The sequence below is a fragment of the Bubalus bubalis genome, chromosome 12 (assembly GCF_019923935.1).
Source record: "Bubalus bubalis isolate 160015118507 breed Murrah chromosome 12, NDDB_SH_1, whole genome shotgun sequence".
Lineage (NCBI taxonomy): Eukaryota > Metazoa > Chordata > Mammalia > Artiodactyla > Bovidae > Bubalus > Bubalus bubalis.
Window position 1 is genome coordinate 45740586 of NC_059168.1, and position 21117 is coordinate 45761702.

At 44.2% G+C, this 21117-nt stretch overlaps 1 protein-coding gene across 2 annotated transcripts in view; it reads left to right on the plus strand.

Moving 5' to 3' along the window:
* Positions 1 to 337: 337 nt before the first annotated feature.
* Positions 338 to 21117, plus strand: part of TTL (tubulin tyrosine ligase) — a 36678-nt gene continuing 15898 nt past the window's right edge. For both annotated transcript variants that reach the window (XM_006055979.4, XR_003102289.3), the window contains exons 1-5: positions 338 to 603; positions 4610 to 4688; positions 12082 to 12314; positions 18679 to 18814; positions 20461 to 20730. In XM_006055979.4, coding sequence (XP_006056041.2) covers positions 447 to 603; positions 4610 to 4688; positions 12082 to 12314; positions 18679 to 18814; positions 20461 to 20730 — 875 coding nt within the window. In that variant the 5' untranslated portion in view covers positions 338 to 446. The remainder of the gene's footprint in view (positions 604 to 4609; positions 4689 to 12081; positions 12315 to 18678; positions 18815 to 20460; positions 20731 to 21117) is intronic.

Here is a 21117-nt window from a genome sequence, read left to right on the forward strand (position 1 = left end):
CTGCGCTCCCCCTCCTCCAGCCAGCCCCCGCACCCTCAGGCTCAAGGAGCCGGCCCGAGGAGGGTGCCGGGCGAGCCTATGGGTACAAGCCTCCACCGCGTAGCCAGCCGCAGGGCCGACCGCACGGAATCACGGGGCGGAGGCGGGGCCGCGCCGGTAGTGGGAGTGGCCGCACCAAGGATGGGCGGGGCCGCGCCGGGGGTGGGCGCGGCGTCCCGGCTGCGCTCGCTGCTCCAGCAGAGGCGCAGGCCCTCAACCGCGGGCATTCCTACGGGACCCGGGAGTCGCTGGGGGAGGGCGTGGGGGCGCGGTCGGAGCGTGTGGGGCGGGGCCGGAGCGGGGCGGGCGCGCGGCTGGCGCCCGGGCTGGTCCCTAGTTGAGCCGCCGCCCGGCCGGCTGGTTCCTGCGGCGGCTGCCGGGGCGGCCCGGGCGCGCGGCCTTTCGCCATGTACACCTTCGTGGTGCGCGACGAGAACAGCAGCGTCTACGCCGAGGTGTCCCGGCTGCTGCTCGCCACCGGCCACTGGAAGCGGCTGCGGCGGGACAACCCCAGGTTCAACCTCATGCTGGGAGAAAGGAACCGGCTGCCCTTTGGGAGACTGGGTGAGCGTCCCCGTTTTGCGCCCTCCTGCTCCTTCCCTCCACCCGTAGGACGAGAGCTTTTGTTTAAGGTCGGAAACCTTTTCCCCTCCTCTCGTTCCTCGGTCAAATCGAAAACTGCATCCGTAGAGGGCCAGGCGCAGCGTTTATCTTGCCTTCTCGTGCCCTCGATCGAATTTGGGGCGGGAGTGGCTGTGCGGGCCCCCGGGACGGCAGCTGCCTCCTGACAATGACCGGTCCCCGCAGCTCCCTCCCCGCGGGGGCATCGGTCTCTCCGGGGGCGGGGAGCCGAGAACGCCTGTTCCCCGGATTCCCCAGGGCCCGACAGCCCCAAAACGGGCAGGTCGGCTGGGCGGATCGCCGGGTGGTGCGAGGCTCCGCGAGCCGGGGACGGATGTCTGGCTGGAGTCCTCTTGCATATTTCCTCCTCCGAGGATTCCGCCCTGCCTGTGTGGGCTCGGGAGGGGTGCTTGCGTGTGTTGAAAGCCCTGAGGATTGAGCTCCCCAAGACTCAAATAAACTGTCAGGGGATTTGGAAAAGATCTCTGAATTCCAAAACTAGTGAACCCAGCCCGGCGAAGGGCGGAAGGGTTGTCTGATTTTGGACCATTTCTTAGACCACCAAAGAACACATTTCCACAGTTGCGTGTTGAATGCAGATTTTTCGTAACACTGGATTCTCTGCCCTGCTCTCTCCGAGGGAGTTTCCTTAGCGCCCATGGTTGCTGCAGGCAGCACCACATCTCCGTATCCGCCTGTAGGAAGGGGCTGGGGAAGGAGAGGACCAGCGGCTCCTTTTTAGATGACGTAATCCAGAAGTTGTGCGGATCACTTCCTTTCACATCTCGTTGACCTGAGCATAGTCTCACGGCCACTCCTCACTGCACAGTCATCCGGGAATTGCAGCCTCACTCGAGGTCGCCAGTGCGCCCTGCCAAAATTCCCCTGGGTTTGGGACCCCAACGCATTGCCAAAGAATGGAAGGGGAGGACTGATAATGAGAAAAAGTCATCTGTGCCTTGGAGGGCGTCCCAAAGAGGGCACTGTCCTACCTCCAGTAGAGGAGACCGTTTTTTAGAAATAGGTGTGGTCAGAGGGTGGAGAGATGGAAGAGGCAAAGAATGAAAATAGTCATTTGAAACTGACTTGTCCTTGCTGACGGCTTCCCTGGTGGCTCAGCAGTGAAGAATCCACCTGCCAATGCAGGAGACATGGGTTCAGTCCCAAGATGGAGAAGATCCCCTGGAGAAGGAAATGGGAACCCTCTCCAGCATTCTTGCCTGGAGAATCCCATAGACAGAGAAGCCTGGCGGCCTAGAATCCATGGGATTGCAAAGAATCAGACACAACTTAGCGACCAAACAATAAGCCCTTGATGAGCTTACAGAGAGAGCACAGTTGGGTGGGGGCCTGTAGAATTGTAATGATCTGAGCAATGAAGGGGGTTCACCCTATCCTTACTGAAATTTCATTAAAATGGGACCACGAACAACTTTTTATTCTTACACAAATTTCTAATGTATGATGGAGACTCCATGGAAGAGCTGATTCCAACCCCCAGAAATTCTGGAATATAGAGAATGTGCCTGGAGATGGCCTTTTGTTAAACTGTCTCCCCAGGAAGCCCTCAGCAAGAATACCTTCCTTGAAAGAAACAGACCTGCTTTTTGTTGAGAATGTTTAATTTCCTCCTTACTCTCTCTGCTTCCCTGCCTGACAGACTTTCTTCTTTGGACTGGATGGTGTCTAGCTGAAAGAGCTGAGGTTGGAATCCTAAAATTAAAAACTGACAACAATCCTTCAATAAAAAATAAATAAATTGGAAAAAAAACAACCGATAACAGTGGCTCAGCGGTGGTGGAAGCAGGGGCCATCAGCACTGCTGTGGGGCTCAGCACTAGGGTGTTGAAGCAGAATTCTAGAAGGTCCAAAACCTACACCGGTATCATGAAGTCAGCAGTTGCTCAGTAAACATTTGGTTTTTATGAGAAAGCTGAGGGCTTCCTGGGGAGATAAAAGGCAATCTCTGGGCACATTCTCTTATTCCAAGATTTCTGGGGGTTGGAATCAGTCCTTTGATGGAGTCCCCATGATACATCAGAAACTTGTATAACTTTAACTCCCAAGTATCCTGATTGGGAGTTTGATATTAGCAGGTGCAAACTATTCTATATATGTATAACTGAATCACTTCACTGTATAACCAGAAATGACAACTGTGTGCACATGCGCTAAGTCTCTTCAGTTGTGTCCAACTCTTTGCAACCCTATGGACTGTAGCCCACCCAGGCTCCTCTGTCCATGAGATTCTCCAGGCAAGAATACTGGACTGGGCTGCAATGCCCTCCTCCAGGGGATCATCCCTACCAAGGGATCGAACTTGCGACTCCTGCATTGTAGGTGGATTCTTTACCACTGAGCCACCAGGGAAGCCCCAATTCAACTCTAGTCCAATATAAAATAAAAATTAAAAAAATAAATTCTGAAAAAGTGTCAGCCAAAAAATAAAACAAACCCTTATACTTCAATAAAAAAATTTTTTTAAGAGGTTAGCTTCTTAAAAGCAAGCCAAAAAAAAAAAAAAGCAAAACAGCATCCCACAGCCAGGTCATTATATGACTTCAGTGTTAGGGGTATTTATCTTTTGTACACAGTGCAAAACCCAAGGAGATGGCCCAGCCGGATAAAGGCCCAAGAATGCTGGTGCCATGGAGATGAGAAGGTGGGCAGTTTAGGTGTGAACCAGTCCACCTGTCTTAGGGAGATAATAAGAGCTAGTTAGCGCCTGAAACTTATTTGATTATATGCTGTCGTCAGATGAATTATTCTTACATCTGGCATCTTCAATTCAAACTCCCTTTGTTTCATTCTACTTTTGTGTGGCTGAAAACTCAGTGCATTTTGTTAGGATGTTAAATATACATTGAGGCTTTTGTAGAGATTATCATATTGCGTGAAATAAGTCACACAGAGAAAGACAAATACGTATCACCTATATGTGGAATCTAAAAAAAATAGTACAAATGAATTTATTTACAAAACAGAAACTGACTCACAGACATAGAAAAGAAACTTATGGTTACCAAAGGGGAGGGAGGGGAAGGGAAAAATTAGGCCTATGAGATTAACCAATCCACACTACTATTTATAAAATAGATGAAAAAGAAGAATTTATTGTATAGCACAGGGAATTATATTCAATACCTTGTAATGGGTATGATTATTAAATACTTATAGTGGAAAAGAATCTGAAATATATATAGAGATATGTGTAACTGAATCACTGCTGTACATCTGAAACTAACACAATATTGTAAATCAACTACTTCAGTAAAAAAATTTTTAATTGAGGCTTTTGTTTTTATTTGTATCCTTCTGCTTTAGTTTTATAGAGGAGGGGGCATGCAGTGTAACCTACTGAAAATGAGTTTCCCTGTGGGAGTATGCACAGAAGAATATTCTCAGGTCTTCTGAATTTATAGACATGACCTCTCCACCATCCCCCCTAAGCTAGCTAGTGGCTCTCCTAGAAGCTTGCAGAGGTAGGCATGCTTGCGAATAGCAGGACCTTAGCTCTACTGCCTTCCTCGATGGCTGTAGAGAGCAAGGGTAGCAACATCAGAAGTCTGACCATTTGAGTCTTTACTGTATAGAGATTATTAAATCCATGTGTTAAGCCACGAGTGGGGTACAGTGGGGATCCAGGAGAGGCAAAATAGAAAATACTCGTCCACCCTAGGAACCAAAGGCAGCAATGGTCCTTGGCAGACCTATGATACTGGTATATTCTCCACTCTGGGGAGGGGCAGAATTGCCAGCTGAAAACTGAGCAAAGGGGCATTGAGGCGCAGGGCAACAGAATCGCTGTCTTTCCAACACCCAGTCTGATAACGGGGGAAAGACGAGCCAGGTATGACACGCTGCTCTCTGTCTTGTATGCGGGTGCTGACATTGTTTTCCATTGGAGAAACTGTCTGTTTCCTTTCTGAACCTCCTCTCTGCTTCACAGGTCATGAGCCTGGGCTGATGCAGTTGGTGAATTACTACAGAGGGGCCGACAAACTGTGTCGCAAAGCATCTTTAGTGAAGTAAGTGTTCTTTAAGACCCAGTGTTTTCCATTGTCACCTAAACGTGAGCTTTCATCCTGAAGCACTTAAGCAGAATGTGGAATTGTCTTTTAAGGGTGAAAATACTTTCATTTAGAAAGCAATCAAAGATCAGTTTTGGTGTGTGTGTGTGTGTGTTGCCACATTGCCGGAATCTTAGTTCCCTGACCAGGGATCAAACCTGTGCCTCCTGCATTGGAAACTAGGAGTCTTAACCACTGGACTGCCAGGTAAGTCCCCAAATATTAGTTTTGATTGTTATCCAAACTTTGCTGTATGTGTCTGGTAAAGCCTGTCTGTCTCTTACATGAAGAGCTTCCCTGGTGGCTCAGTGGTAAAAAATCTGCCTGCTAATCCACAGGTTCAATCCCTGGGTTGGGAATATTCCCCAGGAATGGCAACCACTCCAGTATTCTTGCCTGGAGAATCCCATGGACAGAGGAGCCTGGCAGGCTACAGTCCATGGGGTCGCAAAGAGTCAGACATGACTTATCGACTCAACAACAGTAACAACTCTTAGGTGAGGATCCCTTGAAGCAGAGCCTGAGACAGGGCTTCTCATGGCAGTGATTAATGAGGAACGGGCTCACAGGAGAAACTCACTGAGAACCAGGGAAGCCCGGGAAGCAGCCAAGCAAAGAGGTGGTTTCAGCTGAAATCTCAGCTCAGCCTGATTCCATGGAAATTGGGAGCAAACAGCCCCTTAATAGTCTAGACTCTGATATCGGTCAGCCATGGGCTATGGGAGGACGCACCTTCCCAGCATTTCTAGGCAGCAGCTGGTCCCTGGAGAAGGGGTACACATATGCTTATAGCAGTCAACTCGCAGCAGCCAGGGGCCCCTCAGAAGGGACACCTGGGGAGAATATACCGGTATCTACCGCACTGCCCATCTCTGAGCAGTTCACTTATGGCTTGCTGCCAAAAGAACAACATCATGGGACTTCCCTGGTGGTCCAGTGGTTAAGACTCAAAGTGGTTAAGTCAGTCCAGTGTCTGACTCTTTGTGACCCATGGACTGTAGCCCGCCAGGCTCCTCTGTCCATGGGAATCTCCAGGCAAGAATACTGGAGTGGGTTGCCATTTCCTCCTCAATGCAGGGAGCACGAATTCCATCCCTGGTCAGGGAACTAAGATCTCATATGCCTTGCTGTGTGACAGAACAAAACAAAAAAAGAAGAGTGGTATCATAAGGTGGAAGGGAGCAGCCTGAGCCAGTGATTAAGATCTAGGATCAGCAGCTTGGGTTTTAATTTCAACTCTTCTTAACAGCTTGGGCAAATTTTCTAACCCCTCTAAGCCTCGGTGCATCCTTCACAAAGAGGTTGTAATGCACATAATGTTTGTAACAGTGGCACACACTGAGCATTTGACCCTATGCCTTAGTTTCCTTTTCTGTAAAATGAGGGTAATAATAGCAACTACCTCAGGGTTGTTGTAAGGATTAGTTGAATTAATTTATGTAAAGTCTTGGACTCATTCGAGGGTCAGAGTCCATACTGTATAAATGAAAGAGGGGTGGGGCCCCTAAAACCAGGTCTCCAGAATTCCCTCTATAGTGACTAGTGTGAATGCATATGTAGCCAAACACATCACTTACGTAAGACAACACTAGAAGGCGTGACTCAATGAAAATACTCTTTTCCCCAGGCATACTGCTTTGCAGGCTCTAGATATTTACTAACTTGTGTTGATAGGAATATTTCCACCTTTTGGCTCAGACTCACTGCCCTCCGTAACTTATGTATCCTCCTCTCCCTGTGATGGATTTTCGTGATTTATCAGCTACTCCTAAAGAACAAAGCTTCATAAAGTCTTCTTTTTACATATTTACATATTTATTTGTTTTTTAACATTTATTTACTTGACTACATCGGATCTTAGTTGTGACATGGAATCTTTGTCGCATCATTCAAGATCTTTAGTTGTAGCGCATGGATTCTCTAGTTATGGTGCGCGGGCTTAGCTGTTCCACAGCCTTTGGAATCTTAGTTCCCTGAACAGGAATCAAACCCATGTCCCCTGCATTGCAAGGTGGATTCTTAACCACTGGACCACCAGAGAAGTCCCCTTATTTACATATTTAGAACTCAGAAGTTTGTTTCACAAGAACTAGGAGTAGAAGTGGGATTGTTTATTGAGGTTATTCATTTAGAAATTTTGATAAAATGCTTGTTCATTCTATGATTTTTTTTCTAAAGATAAAGGTAGGATTTTTTTAAAAAAAAACCAGAGGATTCTGTGAAAAGTAATGTTCTCTATGTTTGCATACTTGGTAGCTAAGATAAGATGGAGAGAGTTCAGAGCTAGAGGCATGAGTAGATCTGAGTAAGTGTCTGGATCTCTGTGGCCTTGGACAGTGCCACTCAGAATCCCTGTGTCCCATCTGTGGGGATGTCGGGGATCATGCCCGCTTTTTGCCTCCCCATGGCATGTGACGTGGTCTGTTACAGCACCTTATACATGGCGATGTGACTTACATGGGCTGGGGTTGTCGTCATCCTCTAAACTTCCTTCATTCTCTCAGGTGTCCTGTGGAGGACTGCGGTCACTCCCTTTGTCCCAAAGTGAAAGTAAAAGTGTTAGTTGCTCAGTCATGTCCAACTCTTTGCGACTCCATGGACTGTAGCCCACCAGGGTCCTCTCCATGGGATATTCCAGGCAGGATACTGGAGTGGATTGCCATGCCCTTCTCCAGGGGTTTTTCCTGACCCAGGGGTTGAACCCAGGTTCTCTGCATTGCTGGCAGATTCAAAATAAAGTAGATAGAATGCTAGCTTCATGTATCATTTAAATTGCCTAGGCAATGGCACCCCACTCCAGTACTCTTGCCTGGAAAATCCCATGGACGGAGGAGCCTGTTAGGGGTCGCAATCCATAGGGTCACTAAGAGTCAGACACGACTGAGCAACTTCACTTTCACTTTTCACTTTCATGCATTGGAGAAGGAAATGGCAACCCACTCCAGTGTTCTTGCCTGGAGAATCCCAGGGACGGGGGAGCCTGGTGGGCTGCCATCTATGGGGTCGCACAGAGTCGGACACGACTGAAGTGACTTAGCATTAAAGTGACTTAGTCCCATTAAAATGAGTACAAAGATGGCTTCCCTGGGGGCTCAGTGGTAAAGAATCTGCCTGCCAGTGCAGGAGACTCAGTTTCCATCCCTGATGCAAGATCCCATGGGCCTCAGGACAACTAAGCCCATGTACCACAACTACTGAGCCTGTGCTCTAGAGCTTGGGAGCCACAACTACTGAGCCCACAGGCCCTATAGCCCTTGCTCTGCAACAAGAGAAGCCACCACAATGAGAAGCCTGCGTACCACAACTAGAGAGTAGCCTCCACTCGCCACAACTAGGGAGAGGCCCGTGCAGTAATGAAGGCCCAGACAGCCCCCCAAATTAATTAATTAATTATTTTAAATGAGTACAAAGGCATTGTACAATTTATTTTAGTAATATATTTTATTTAACCAAATAATTCTAAAATGCCAGTTTGACATGTAATTAATATAAAAAAACAACTAATGAGATATATTATTTTTGTATTCAAGTCTTCAGAATCTGGTGTGTATTTTATATTTATAGTACATCTAAACTCAAACATTAAATTTTCATTGGTGTACTTCCCAGGAGGTGTAGTGGTTAAGACTCTGCTCTTCCACTGCAAGGGGCACAGGTTCGATCCCTGGTTGGGAATTAAGAGCCTGCATGCCTTGGGGTGTGGGGGGAAAAAAAAGAAGAAAGACATATGCAGCATGGATATAGGTGAAAAAGTATAAATCACAAGGCCATTTTTTGTCTTTGATTATTGAGTGAAATAATAATTGAAAAGAATGATTTGGTAAGCATTCCTCTTAAGAAAATGTGAATTGGAGTTAACAGTACAAGAATCCTGGTAAAATTCTTCTATCTCTCACTCAGGGGCATTGGTAAAGAACACAGTATCATTACACTCATCATCTTGTGTTTCTTTCATTCTTCATTGTATCATTTGCAAGTATGTACTGAACTATTTTAACAATTTATCCATACTGAGTACAAATGTTTTTAGTATGTGTCGATATGTATCATGCAATAGAATGTAGCAATAAAGCAAAAAAAAACACAAAAAACCAAGCAAACATCAGTCTGTTAAATCCCAGTAAATCCGGACTTTAACCCAGGTTAGCTGAAGTAATGTCTGTTATGATAGAAACTATTTTTTCACGTATAGATGAAATTCATCTGACAAATATAAAAGATTAGAAAATATCTTTACCATGAGTTTCTATTTTAGGCTGCAATTTGACAATATTTTTTCATATATTTGGAAATCTTTTGAGGCAAAACATACAAATTATTAATTGGGCAGCTTCTAGCACCCAACTCATCTAAAGCTAAGGAAAAATATTTCAAAATTTTCAAATTTTGATTCAATCTTTGATATTGTTAGAAATGCTTTGTACTCTCTGGGCAGTTATTGATGGCTTAACTAAAGACCATTCACTTTTTGTAAAATATTTTTTTAGGCTTTCCTCAAAATTCCTTTACTACATTTCTATCTAAAATGATACTGTTTTTGTGTGTGTAAGAATCCAAGCCATTTCATAGCTGAACAAAATTACAAACTCAGATCCTATTAAAAATGTTTAAAGTTTTTTTTTCTGTTGAATTTTTAATTCTGATTTTAGCCACTAATTTCATTGTTTGTTTTTTGACTGTTGAAAGGTAAACACTTATCGAATTCCTTATGTTTCTTGAAAATGTCCCCTTTATACAACAGACTTCATTTTTCCTTCCACTGCTGCTGCTGCTAAGTTGCTTCAGTCATGTCCGACTCTGTGCGACCCCATAGACGGCAGCCCACCAGGCTCCGCCATCCCTGGGATTCTCCAGGCAAGAATACTGGAGTGGGTTGCCATTTCCTTCTCCAATGCATGAAAGTGAAAAGTGACAGTGAAGTCGCTCAGTCGTGTTGAACTCTTAGCGACCCCATGGACTGCAGCCCACCAGGCTCCGCCATCCCTGGGATTCTCCAGGCAAGAGTACTGGAGTGGGGTGCCATTGCCTTCTCCTAAACACAGCAGATTTTAATTGCCATCCATGGTGAAATTTGTGACACACATTTGAATGTCTTCTAGTGCTTATTTTTCCTTTATTGTGTGGTTATGGCTGTAGCTTCTGCATCTCCACTCAGTTTTATATCAGTAATATACCTTTGTTTTAAATTGAAGAACTTGTCTGTACACATTTTTTTTTTAATTAAAAAAATAATTATGCTTGTTTACCAATTATGATAACCTAGCTATTACTAGGGCTTCCCAGGTGGCTTAGTGGTAAAGAATCACCTACAGGAAATACAGGTTCAATCCCTGGTTCGGGAAAATCCCCTGAAGAAGGAAATGGCAACCCATTTCAGTTTTCTTGCCTGGGAAATTTCATGGACAGAGGAACCTGGAGGGCCACAGTCCATGGGGTCATAAAGAGTTGGACACAACTTACTGAGTAAACAACAACAACAAGGCTACTACTATAACTTGTGCTATGAGCATAATAAGCATGTTATAATGTTTCATCAGTGCCTGGAAAACAATTCACAAGAATCCATCTATTGTCCACAAGTAGAACAGTGATGCTTTTATTTTTAATACCAGAAGCAGCATGTGCGCCCAACACACAGGCCACCCTCCAACAACAGCGTCTTAGGTCATCCAGTGGTTAAAGGGAAACATCATCTTGCCAAAGCAGTACTGTTGTGCTTCATGGAAACATATCTTACAATGCTTCAACTTTTAAATTAAAACTAGACACAGTTGGAAATTCAGTTCCTGAGTTGCATTGGCCACTTTTCAAGTGCTGTGAAGCACTTGAAAGTTCCATGTGGCTCATGGCCACCATATTGGACAGTGCAGATACAGCCGAATGGTCTGTGAGTAGAAATGTATGGTGGATTTTAGCTTGTTTGTTTATTTTGAGTTCTTTAAATTCCATTGCCTCTGACTTAAAAAGAAAGTGAAAGTGAAAGTCACTCAGTTGTGTCTGACTCTTTGTGACCCCTATAGTCCATGGAATTTTCCAGGCCAGAATACTGGAGTGGGTAGCCTTTCCCTTTGTCCAGGGGATTTTCCCAACCTAAGGATCGAACCCAAGTCTCCCACATTGCAGGCAGATTCTTTACCAGCTGAGCCAAAGGGAAGCCCAAGAATACTGGAGTGGGTAGCCTGTCCCTTCTCCAACAGATCTTCCTGACCCAGGAATTGAACCAGGGTCTCCTGCATTGCAGGCGGATTCCTTACTGAGCTATCAGAAAAAGGCTTTACTTAAAAATCTCAATTTATAGTTTCTTTTCATTAGTTCTGCTGTTGGCTCACCAGCTGAGTTTTGCTGATTACAGACCAAGCTCTGGCATTTCTGTTTTAGAGAGACAAGTGCCGCTCAGGGGACACTTGTGAGTGTCTTTGGGTAGGTTCTTCCCTCCTCTGATTCCTGGGGACCAAGGATAGGTTTAGAGTTAGGACTTGGGAACGATTCAGGGCTTGCATCCTGCCTGTTCCTCTCTACCTTTATGATGTTGGGAAATTCACTTCTCTGTGACCCAGTACCTCATCCATAAAAAGTGATGCTGGTGCCTCCCCTTAGGGATCTCACTGGGAAGGAGATGCCGAGGGAAGCCCTTGTGTTTATTAGGTGCCTGATGTTATATCCCCCTTGTTATGTTATTTGGGAGGCAGGAGATGTGTTTAGTTATGACCACCAGAGTCCTGTGTTTCATTAGAAAGACTCTTCCTAGGAATTCCCTGGCAGTCCAGTGACACAGGTCGATCCCTGGTCTGGGAACTAAGATCCTGCAAGTTATATGGGGCTGCCCCTCCCCCCACCAAAAAAAGATTCTTACTCTGCCACTGAAACCAGGCTGAGCTAAAAGTATTTTAATACTTTTAAATTAAATTCCAAAGTATTAGGCTTTTCTCTCCAGAGTTGGGGCAAGGTAGTATTTTTGCTAGTAATCCAGATAGTTTCCTCAATTCTCCACTTGGTTTTGTTAGTGCAGGTCTAGCTTGGCTATGGTGTATTTGTTGGAAATATGTTGTTTTGGGATCACTGCAAATTAAGTTTCCTTGGTGATGCATTTTAAGAGGAGTTAAAGTTCTGGACATTAGGCCCCTTTGGAATTCCATGGAGTGTGCTTGTAAGGTCGTGTGTAACAGCTGTGTGCTGCTCTGTGGTCCATTGGAGGTCTGCCCAGTGAGGCCAAGAGTGAGGCGTGGGATAAGGAGACCAGCTCCGGGCCCTGGCCATGCCTCCTTGGAGAGCTGTGGGCGAAGCACTGGCTTTTCTGAATAGAGGGAGAGACTGTCCTCAGAAGAGAGACTGACCTTCTATCGTCTGCCAGGCTCATCAAAACCAGCCCAGAACTGGCTGAGTCCTGCACATGGTTCCCCGAGTCCTACGTGATTTATCCAACCAACCTCAAGACCCCAGTTGCTCCAGCTCAGAATGGAATCCATCCACCGCTCCATAGTTCAAGGACAGACGAGAGAGAATTTTTCCTGGCTTCATATAACAGAAAGAAAGAGGAGGGAGAGGGCAACGTTTGGATTGCAAAGTCATCAGCCGGAGCCAAAGGTGAGTTGGCATCACTGCCCCTTCTCCTTTCCCTGCGGGTGCTTGATATGCTTTGTTAGATTCAACTGATGTCTTTAGGTGAGTGACTAGTCTAATATGAATCCTCAAGGATAGAGATCACATCTAGTTACACAATTTAAAATATCTAGGTTCTGATGACCTAGAAATGTGTATCTCCAAATCACTTACAGTAAATCCTCCATGTTCGAATTAGTTCCATTTTGAGAGCACATTCATAAGCACAATTTGTTTGTGTGTGTGCTTAGTCACTCAATCGTGTCCAACTATCGGCAGCCCCATGGACTGTAGCCCACCAGGCTCCTCTGTCCATGGGATTCTCCAGGCAAGAGTACTGGAGTGAGTAGCCATTCCTTTCTCCAGGGGATCTTCCCGTAGGTACCCAACTAACACAATCAGCCATATAGTACTGTACTGTAATAGATTTATAATACTTTTCACACAAATAAGACATAAAAAAATAAACATTTTTCATCTTACAGTACAGTACCTCGAAAAGTACAGTAGTACAGTGCAACAGCTGACACCAGGGGCTGGCATCGAGTGAACAGGCAAGAAGAGTTACTGATGGAGGAGGGAAAGGAGGTGGGAGATGGTACAGCTGAAGGGTCATCAGCAATAGGAGACGAAGGGCAAGCTGCACAGCCACCTGTAGAGGATGCAGCCCGTGACAATGTACTCCAGACACGTGAACTGCCTTGAGTGATTTTAACATACAAATGCACATTCTCATCTTTGAAAGTTTGCAACTTGAAGGTTCGTATGTAGGGGACTTACTGTATACTAAAGTAAAGTAAAATAAAATAAGCAAAAGTGTCTCTAGCTGAGGGCTTTCTCTTTAAGCCCAAACCCAACAGTAAGCATTTTCAACTTAATATGTCTGATGTAGAACTTTTCGTTTCCTTCCAAACTATACCCACCCCAGTCTGCTCCTCTTTCTGCCTGCTTATGGAGTACATGATCCCACTTTTCACCCAGCCTCTGAACCCCAAACCTGGGAGTCCTTCTTGCCTTTTCTTTGCTTTACAGTCAATCTCTAACACATCAGCAAGTCTTGCTAACTCTACCTTTAATATAGAGTCTCTGATAGAACTTTTCTTTCCATTTCCACTGCTCTCACTGGACATCAAAGCTCCTGTTCTCGCTAACCTGGGTAATTACAATGCCTTTTCATAGCAGTTCTCCTGCTTTCGGGCCCAGTGATGTTTTAAAAATGGAAACATGATCATATTACTCCCCACTCAAGACTTACCAGCTGCCTCCCTGAGGCAACTAGAATAAACTCAAGTCCTGCTGGAAGTCGACACCACTTGATATTTGCCTGTATCTCTGATCTCATCCCCTATCCTTGGCCTTGCTCCCTGTACTGTAGCCAGGAAGCCTGCCTAGAGTCCCTCATATACTCTAAATTCATCTCTGTACCTGGAACACGCTTCCACGGGCTGTTTTTCGTTTCTCAGCTCAGATGGTGCCTGTCAGAGAGGCTTTTCTGATCTAAAATAGCCTGTATGTCCATTGCTTTCTATTCTTTTCCCCTGCTTTAATTTTCCATCCCTGCACTAACCTTTTCCAGCACTCTATTACTTATTAGTTTATCTCTTCATCTCCTCCATAATCCTGCAAGCTCCATGTAAACATAGACTTTGTATCTGTACTTTCCCTGCAGGCACTTAATAAATGTGTGTGAATGAATGCACTAAAGGCATAAGGTATGTCATAACTCAGGCTTAAAATAAGGCAGTTGCCAATGTAATGATCACATGGACATGGTCCTTCTCTATAACTGCTATCATATGCTATCTTAAAAACCATTCCATTTTGAACTTACACTTCTTTGATTACCTTGAAAGACCATCTGGCCATTGGTACTCATTTTTTTTTTGAATCAAAATCAACTTCATTATTATTTGCAACCTCACTTCTGATCTTACAAACAATATGGGTTCATTATAGGAAATTAGAATGTACAGATATTATTATTCCCCTATTATAAATTAAAACACCTATTACCATCATTTTGGTAATTATCTCTTTTTTAAAAAAAACTTTTTATTCTGTATTGGGGTATAGCTGATTAAGAGCGTTGTGATTTTCTAGTTTAGATAAACAACTAAGGGACTCAGCCATACAGACACATGTATCCATTCTCCCCCAAACTCCCCTCCCGTCCAGGCTGCCACATAACATTGAATCGAGTTCCCTCTGCTGTATAGTAGGTCCTTGTTAGTTATCCATTTTAAATACAGCAGTGTGTATATGTCCATCCCAAATTCCCTAACTGTCCCTTCCCCCCATCCTTCTCCCTGACACACTGGTACTTATTTTTATCCCAGGTCCAGTGGACCTCACCTTCTTTTTCACCAACTGTGAGACAGAAGGGCATCACCTAGAATGCTCAGGTGCCTCACCTACCTCTCCCTCCCCTCCTGTGAATTCTTCTGCAGAACTGTCCCCTAGCTTTGTTCCAATAGTAAATGGGGGAATTGGAAGAGGAAATAATCATCTACAGTATTCCAGATTCTTCCTGTGGGTGGAGACTGGAGTCAGGTGGCCACCATGAGGACATCTTGTGTCCTTGTGTCATGGACTTGACTGGCACGAGGACGAGGAGTGAGGCAGGCCTTGGGCAGAAGGACATGTCAGGTCACGGCAGTGATCCCACCTGGGTGGTCCCTGGACCCTCACCAACACAAGACAGAGAGTGATGCTCAGCAGCAGAGGAGGTACAGAGAGAATTAATGCCAAACAGAGAAGACATTTCGCTTTAGGAGCTGAAGAGATTAGTGGTGTGGATTTGTTTTATTTGGGAATTACAAAATGAAATGAATAGCTGAATGAATGAATTGTATTCTTGTTAAACAAACACATAGTACCTAGCATTCTGGGTATAGTCACGTAACTTTACACTATATTCAGAGCAAGCCACTGTTTACCGTCTCCACCGCCCATCTTGGATCTGAGTCACCTTCACCGTCACCTGGAGCATCGCTCCCTGTCCTCCTATTCTTGGCCATTCTCCCTAGTCTCCACACAGTACAGTAGACAGAGATCCTATTAGAGCAGAGTCAGACCATGTCACATTTGTACTCAGCACTGTCTCTGGGACCAGGATCAGATCAGTTCAGTTGTTCAGTCGTGTCCGACTCTTTGCGACCCCATGAGTCACAGCACGCCAGGCCTCCCTGTCCATCACCAACTCCCGGAGTTCACTGAGACTCACATCCATCGAGTCAGTGATGCCATCCAGCCATCTCATCCTCTGTCTTCCCCTTCTCCTCCTGCCCCCAATCCCTCCCAGCATCAGAGTCTTTTCCAATGAGTCAACTCTTCACATGAGGTAGCCAAAGTACTGGAGTTTCAGCTTTAGCATCATTCCTTCCAAAGAAATCCAAGGGCTGATCTCCTTCAGAATGGACTGGTTGGATCTCCTTGCAGTCCAAGGGACTCTCAAGAGTCTTCTCCAACACCACAGTTCAAAAGCATCAATTCTTCGGCACTCAGCCTTCTTCACAGTCCAACTCTCACATCCATACATGACCACTGGAAAAACCATAGCCTTGACTAGACGAACCTTTGTTGGCAAAGTAATGTCTCTGCTTTTGAACATGCTATCTAGGTTGGTCATAACTTTCCTTCCAAAGAGTAAGCGTCTTTTAATTTCATGGCTGCAGTCACCATCTGCAGTGATTTTGGAGCCCAGAAAAATCAAATCTGACACTGTTTCCACTGTTTCCCCATCTATTTCCCATGAAGTGATGGGACCGGATGCCATGATCTTCGTTTTCTGAATGTTGAGCTTTAAGCCAACTTTTTCACTCTCCTCTTTCACTTTCATCAAGAGGCTTTTTAGTTCCTTTTCACTTTCTGCCATAAGGGTGGTGTCATCTGCATATCTGAGGTTATTGATATTTCTCCCGGCAATCTTGATTCCAGTTTGTGTTTCTTCCAGCCCAGCGTTTCTCATGATGTACTCTGCATATAAGTTAAATAAACAGGGTGACAATATACAGCCTTGATGAACTCCTTTTCCTATTTGGACCAGGATAGCACCTGACAATCAACAGAGGATCAATATATATATTGAGTGAATGAATGAATGTATAGATGGATGGGTGAATAAGAGAAATAATGAACATTTGGAGATAGAGATTAATGAGACAGACATGGTTCTCTTGCGCTCATGGACCCACAGTCTAGTCAGAAAGAAGGCTAATGATGCTAATTTCCAAAAGAGATGGAAACATTTTTCAAAAGTTTTTGAAAACAAAAACTATGATAAAAATCTCCATAGCACCTTTATAAGACCCAAAGATATATGTATATGTATAACCGAATCAACTCTGCTATACCCCTGAAACTAACACAACATTGAAAATCAACTATACTTCAATATAAAGTAGAAGTTTTTTAAAAAGCCAAACAACAATGGATACAACCCAAATGTCCATTGATTGATCGATTGAAAAAAATGTGGTGTAGCCATCCACACAGTGGAATATTTAGTCATAGAAAGGTGGAAAGGCATATTGACACATGCTGCAATATGGATGAAGCTTGAAAAAAACTATGTTAATGAAAGAAGCTAGACCAAAAAAGACCCCTTACTATTTATTTCCATTTATATGAAGTCTCTAGATTTGGCAAACCTATGGAGATAGATAGTAGGTTAGTGGTCATCAGAGGCTTGGGTGAGGAAGGAATGGGTATAAGTGCTTAGTGGGTATGAAGTTTGTGGGGAGGTGATGAAAACATTCTAAAATTAGATTGTAGTAATGGTTGCAAACCTCTCGAATATACTAAAGATCATGGCACCTGGTCCCATCACTTCATGGCAAATAGATGGGGAAATAATGGAAACAGTGAGAGATTTTACACTTTAAAAGGGTGAATTTTATAGTATGTAAAATATCTCAAAGCTCTTTTAAAATATTGCATCATTTATTTAATGTTGAGGGACACTTTTTATTGGAGTATAGTTGATTTACAATGTGTTAGTTTCAGGTGTACAGCAAAGTGAGTCAGTTAAACATATATCCACTCTTTTTAGATTGTTTTCCCATATAGGTCATTATCAAGTATTGAGTAGAGTTCCCTGTGCTATACAGTAAGTCCTTATTATCTGTTTTATATGTAGGAGTTCAGTTCAATTCAGTTCAGTCGCTCAGTCATGTCCAACTCTTTGCGACCCCATGAATCGCAGCACGCCAGGCCTCCCTGTTCATCACCAACTCCCGGAGTTTACTCAAACTCATATGCATTGAGTCAGTGATGCCATCCAGCCATCTCATCCTCTGTCATCCCCTTCTCCTGCCCCCAATCCCTCCCAGCATCAGGGTCTTTTCCAATGAGTCAACTCTTCGCATGAGGTGGCCAAAGTATCGGAGTTTCAGCTTTAGCATCAGTCCTTCCAATGAACACCCAGGACTGATCTCCTTTAGAATGGACCAGATGCCATGATCTTCATTTTCTGAATGTTTAGCTTTAAGCCAACTTTTTCACTCTCCTCTTGCACTTTCATCAAGAGGCTCTTTAGTTCCTCTTCACTTTCTGCCATAAGGGTGGTGTCATCTGCATATCTGAGGTTATTGATATTTCTCCCGGCAATCTTCATTCCAGCTTGTGCTTCTTCCAATATGTAGGAGTATGTACAAGTAAATCCCAGTCTCCCAGTTTATCCCCCTCCCCTTTCACCCCTAGTAACCATAAGATTGTTTTCTACATCTGTGACTCTATTTCTGTTTTGCAAATAAGTTCATTTGCACCTTTTTTTTTTTTAGATTTCACATATTAGTGGTGTCCTACAATATTTGTCTTTTTCTGTCTGACTGACTTCACTCAGTATGATTATCTCTCAGTTGATGGACACTTTGAATGTATCCAGTGTTTTCTATTACAGTGCTGCAAGAATGTTCTATTACTTTTGTCTTCATGCCGTAACCTTACTGATGTTTCTGTAAAATATAGTGTTTCCAGTGGATTTATTGGTTATAAGCAACACACAACCTTTATCGTGACACCAGTGACCAAGAGTAGTGGCCTGTATTCGGAGCGCTCAGATTTTGAATATCCATCAAAATGAAATTTCATGGTTGTAGCCTGCCATGATGGTGTTTACAATCCTATGTAAATAGAGAGTGGCATTGGATAATGCAGGTGCTATTGTAGGGAGACAGAAGAGTGAGAGATGGAAGGAGGGAAGGGATGGAGAAGAAAAGCGAGCAGGCCAATAGCAGCCTCCTGTCGGCTTTTTCCTGCTGTCAGCATTTCCCTTCTGGCTTTGCGGAGAGCTTTTCTTTTTCCTCTTGGGATGAACCGGACTGATCTGGCTTTGCTTTTGCCCTGTTAGGTGAAGGCATCCTCATCTCCTCAGACGCTACAGAACTGTTGGATTTCATAGACAACCAAGGCCAGGTGCACGTGATCCAGAAATACCTGGAGCGCCCGCTGCTCCTGGAGCCCGGTCATCGCAAGTTTGACATCCGGTAACGCATCCACGTCTGGAGTTTTTGTTTTTCAAATCTGGGAAAAATGCAATCGTGTGTGATGAGCAGTGTGATCTGGAGTGTGAGAAAGTATTGGACTGCATTCAAGTTGGGCTTCCCTGGTGGCTCAGACAGTAAAGAATCTTCCTGCAGTGCATTGATCCCTGGGTGGGGAAGATCCCCTGGAGAAGGGAATGGCAACCTACTCCAGTATTCCTGCCTGGAGAATCCCATGGACAGAGGAGTTTGGCAGGCTACAGTCCATGGGGTCGCACAGAGTTGGATACAACTGAGTGACTAGCACTTTCAAGTTGAGTGGCTGAATGGGACTGAGTTTCTATACTTCATTTTCTGTTTTTCTTTTACTCTTTCTCTTGTCTTTCTATAAAATGCTACTAAGATGATGAATTTCCTCTCTCTCTTTTTCTTTTAGTATTCTCTCTTTTAAAAACTAGTTATGGCTGCACTGGGTCTTTGTTGCTGCACACAGCCTTTCTCTGGTTGCAGCGATCGGGAACTACTCTCGCGTCGTGGTGCGCAGGCTTCTCACTGCAGTGGCCTCTCTTGTTGTGGAGCACAAGAGACTCTAGACTCTAGGGCTTTCGGGCGTCAGTAGTTGTGGCACATGGGCTTAGTTGCCCCATGGCATGTGAGATCTTCCCAGACCAGGGATTGAACCCATGTTCCTGTGTTGGCGGGATTCTAAACCACTGGTCCACCAGGGAAGTCCCTTTAATATTCTTTTTAGTGGAGATGACTAGTGGATCCAAAAGGAAGGGCATCAGTGTGTGGGGCTTGCTTATGAAAGAAGCAAAGAGATATACACAGAACACATAGTCAGACACAGCAGATCACATGACCCTGCTAAAGGCTGTGTCCTCCCTCTGTTAACACACCTTAGGGTTTTGGACTTTATGTTTCCAAGAAAGGACATGGCAAGGAGAAAGAGGTTGTGGGTGCTTTCAAAAGCTGAATGGCCCTGGCCCCAGCTTGCCCCGGGCCTTGCTGTCATCACCCAACCAGGACTCTGTCACCTTCATGCCTTCACTTTGGCTTACTGCTTCTCAAACACCAGCCTGATCAGACCAGCTTCAGTGCAAACAGTCTTCTTAAAATTACTAAACGAGCAAACTTGGCAACTGGGGGTTTCATATTAACCGCAAAAACCAGCCCGCTCAGATCTCTTCAAAATACTGTATCTTTTGAATGGACTAAAGTCTCCTTGTCAGTTATGGTGAAATGTTTTCTTTGCCTCATTACGTGATAATTCGCTCTTTTGGCTAATTGTCATGGCTTGCCTTATATAATTTTATTTATTTATTTTAATATTTGTTTATTTATTTTTGGATGCACTGGGTCTTCTTTGCAGCGCATGGGCTTCTCTCTAGTTGTGGTGTGCAGGCTTAGTTGCCCCACGGCATGTGAGATCTTAGCTCTCCGACCAGGGATCAAACCTGCGTCCCCTGCATTGCAAGGCAGCTTCTTAACCACTGGATCACCAGGGAAGTGTGTAACCTCGTATAATTTTAGAAACTACCTCCTTCCTCTGTTTCCTCCCAGAATAGTCAAAGTGTGGGGATGATAAATAGAACATGGAGAAGCTTTGGATAACTTGAATAAAATAGTGGGTTTTTTTGACTTTGCAGAAGCTGGGTCTTGGTGGATCATCAGTTTAATATCTACCTCTATAGAGAGGGTGTCCTTCGGACTGCTTCAGAACCATATCATATGGATAATTTCCAAGATAAAACCTGCCACTTGACCAATCACTGCATTCAGAAGGAGTACTCAAAGAACTATGGAAAGTATGAAGAAGGGAACGAAATGTTCTTTGAGGCGTTCAATCAGTACCTAACAAGTGCTTTGAACATCACCCTGGAAAGTAGTATCTTACTACAAATCAAACATATAATCAGGTAACTAATCCTTTCTCTTTTGGTTAAATGTGTCTTGAAGGAGCTTTGGGAGTTTGTGCCTTTCAAGGAATTGTTCCATTTCAGTTGTCTAATTTAAGGACGAAAGTTATTTGTTATATCCCTTTATTATCCTTTTAATATCTATATGATCTGTGGTGATGAAGCTTTTTAAAATCCTTATGCTTAATCCTTCAATTACCTTATGTTGGTAATTTATATCTTCTCTCTTGCACTTGGGCAGATTGGGTAGAGGCTTATCAGTTTTATTAATCTCTTCTAAAAGTCAGCATTTGGCTTTAGATTTTCTCTGTCGTTTTTGTTTTCAATTTCTTCATGTTCTTTATTATTTTTATTCTTCTGCTTTTGAGGGTTTTGCTTTTCTCTTCT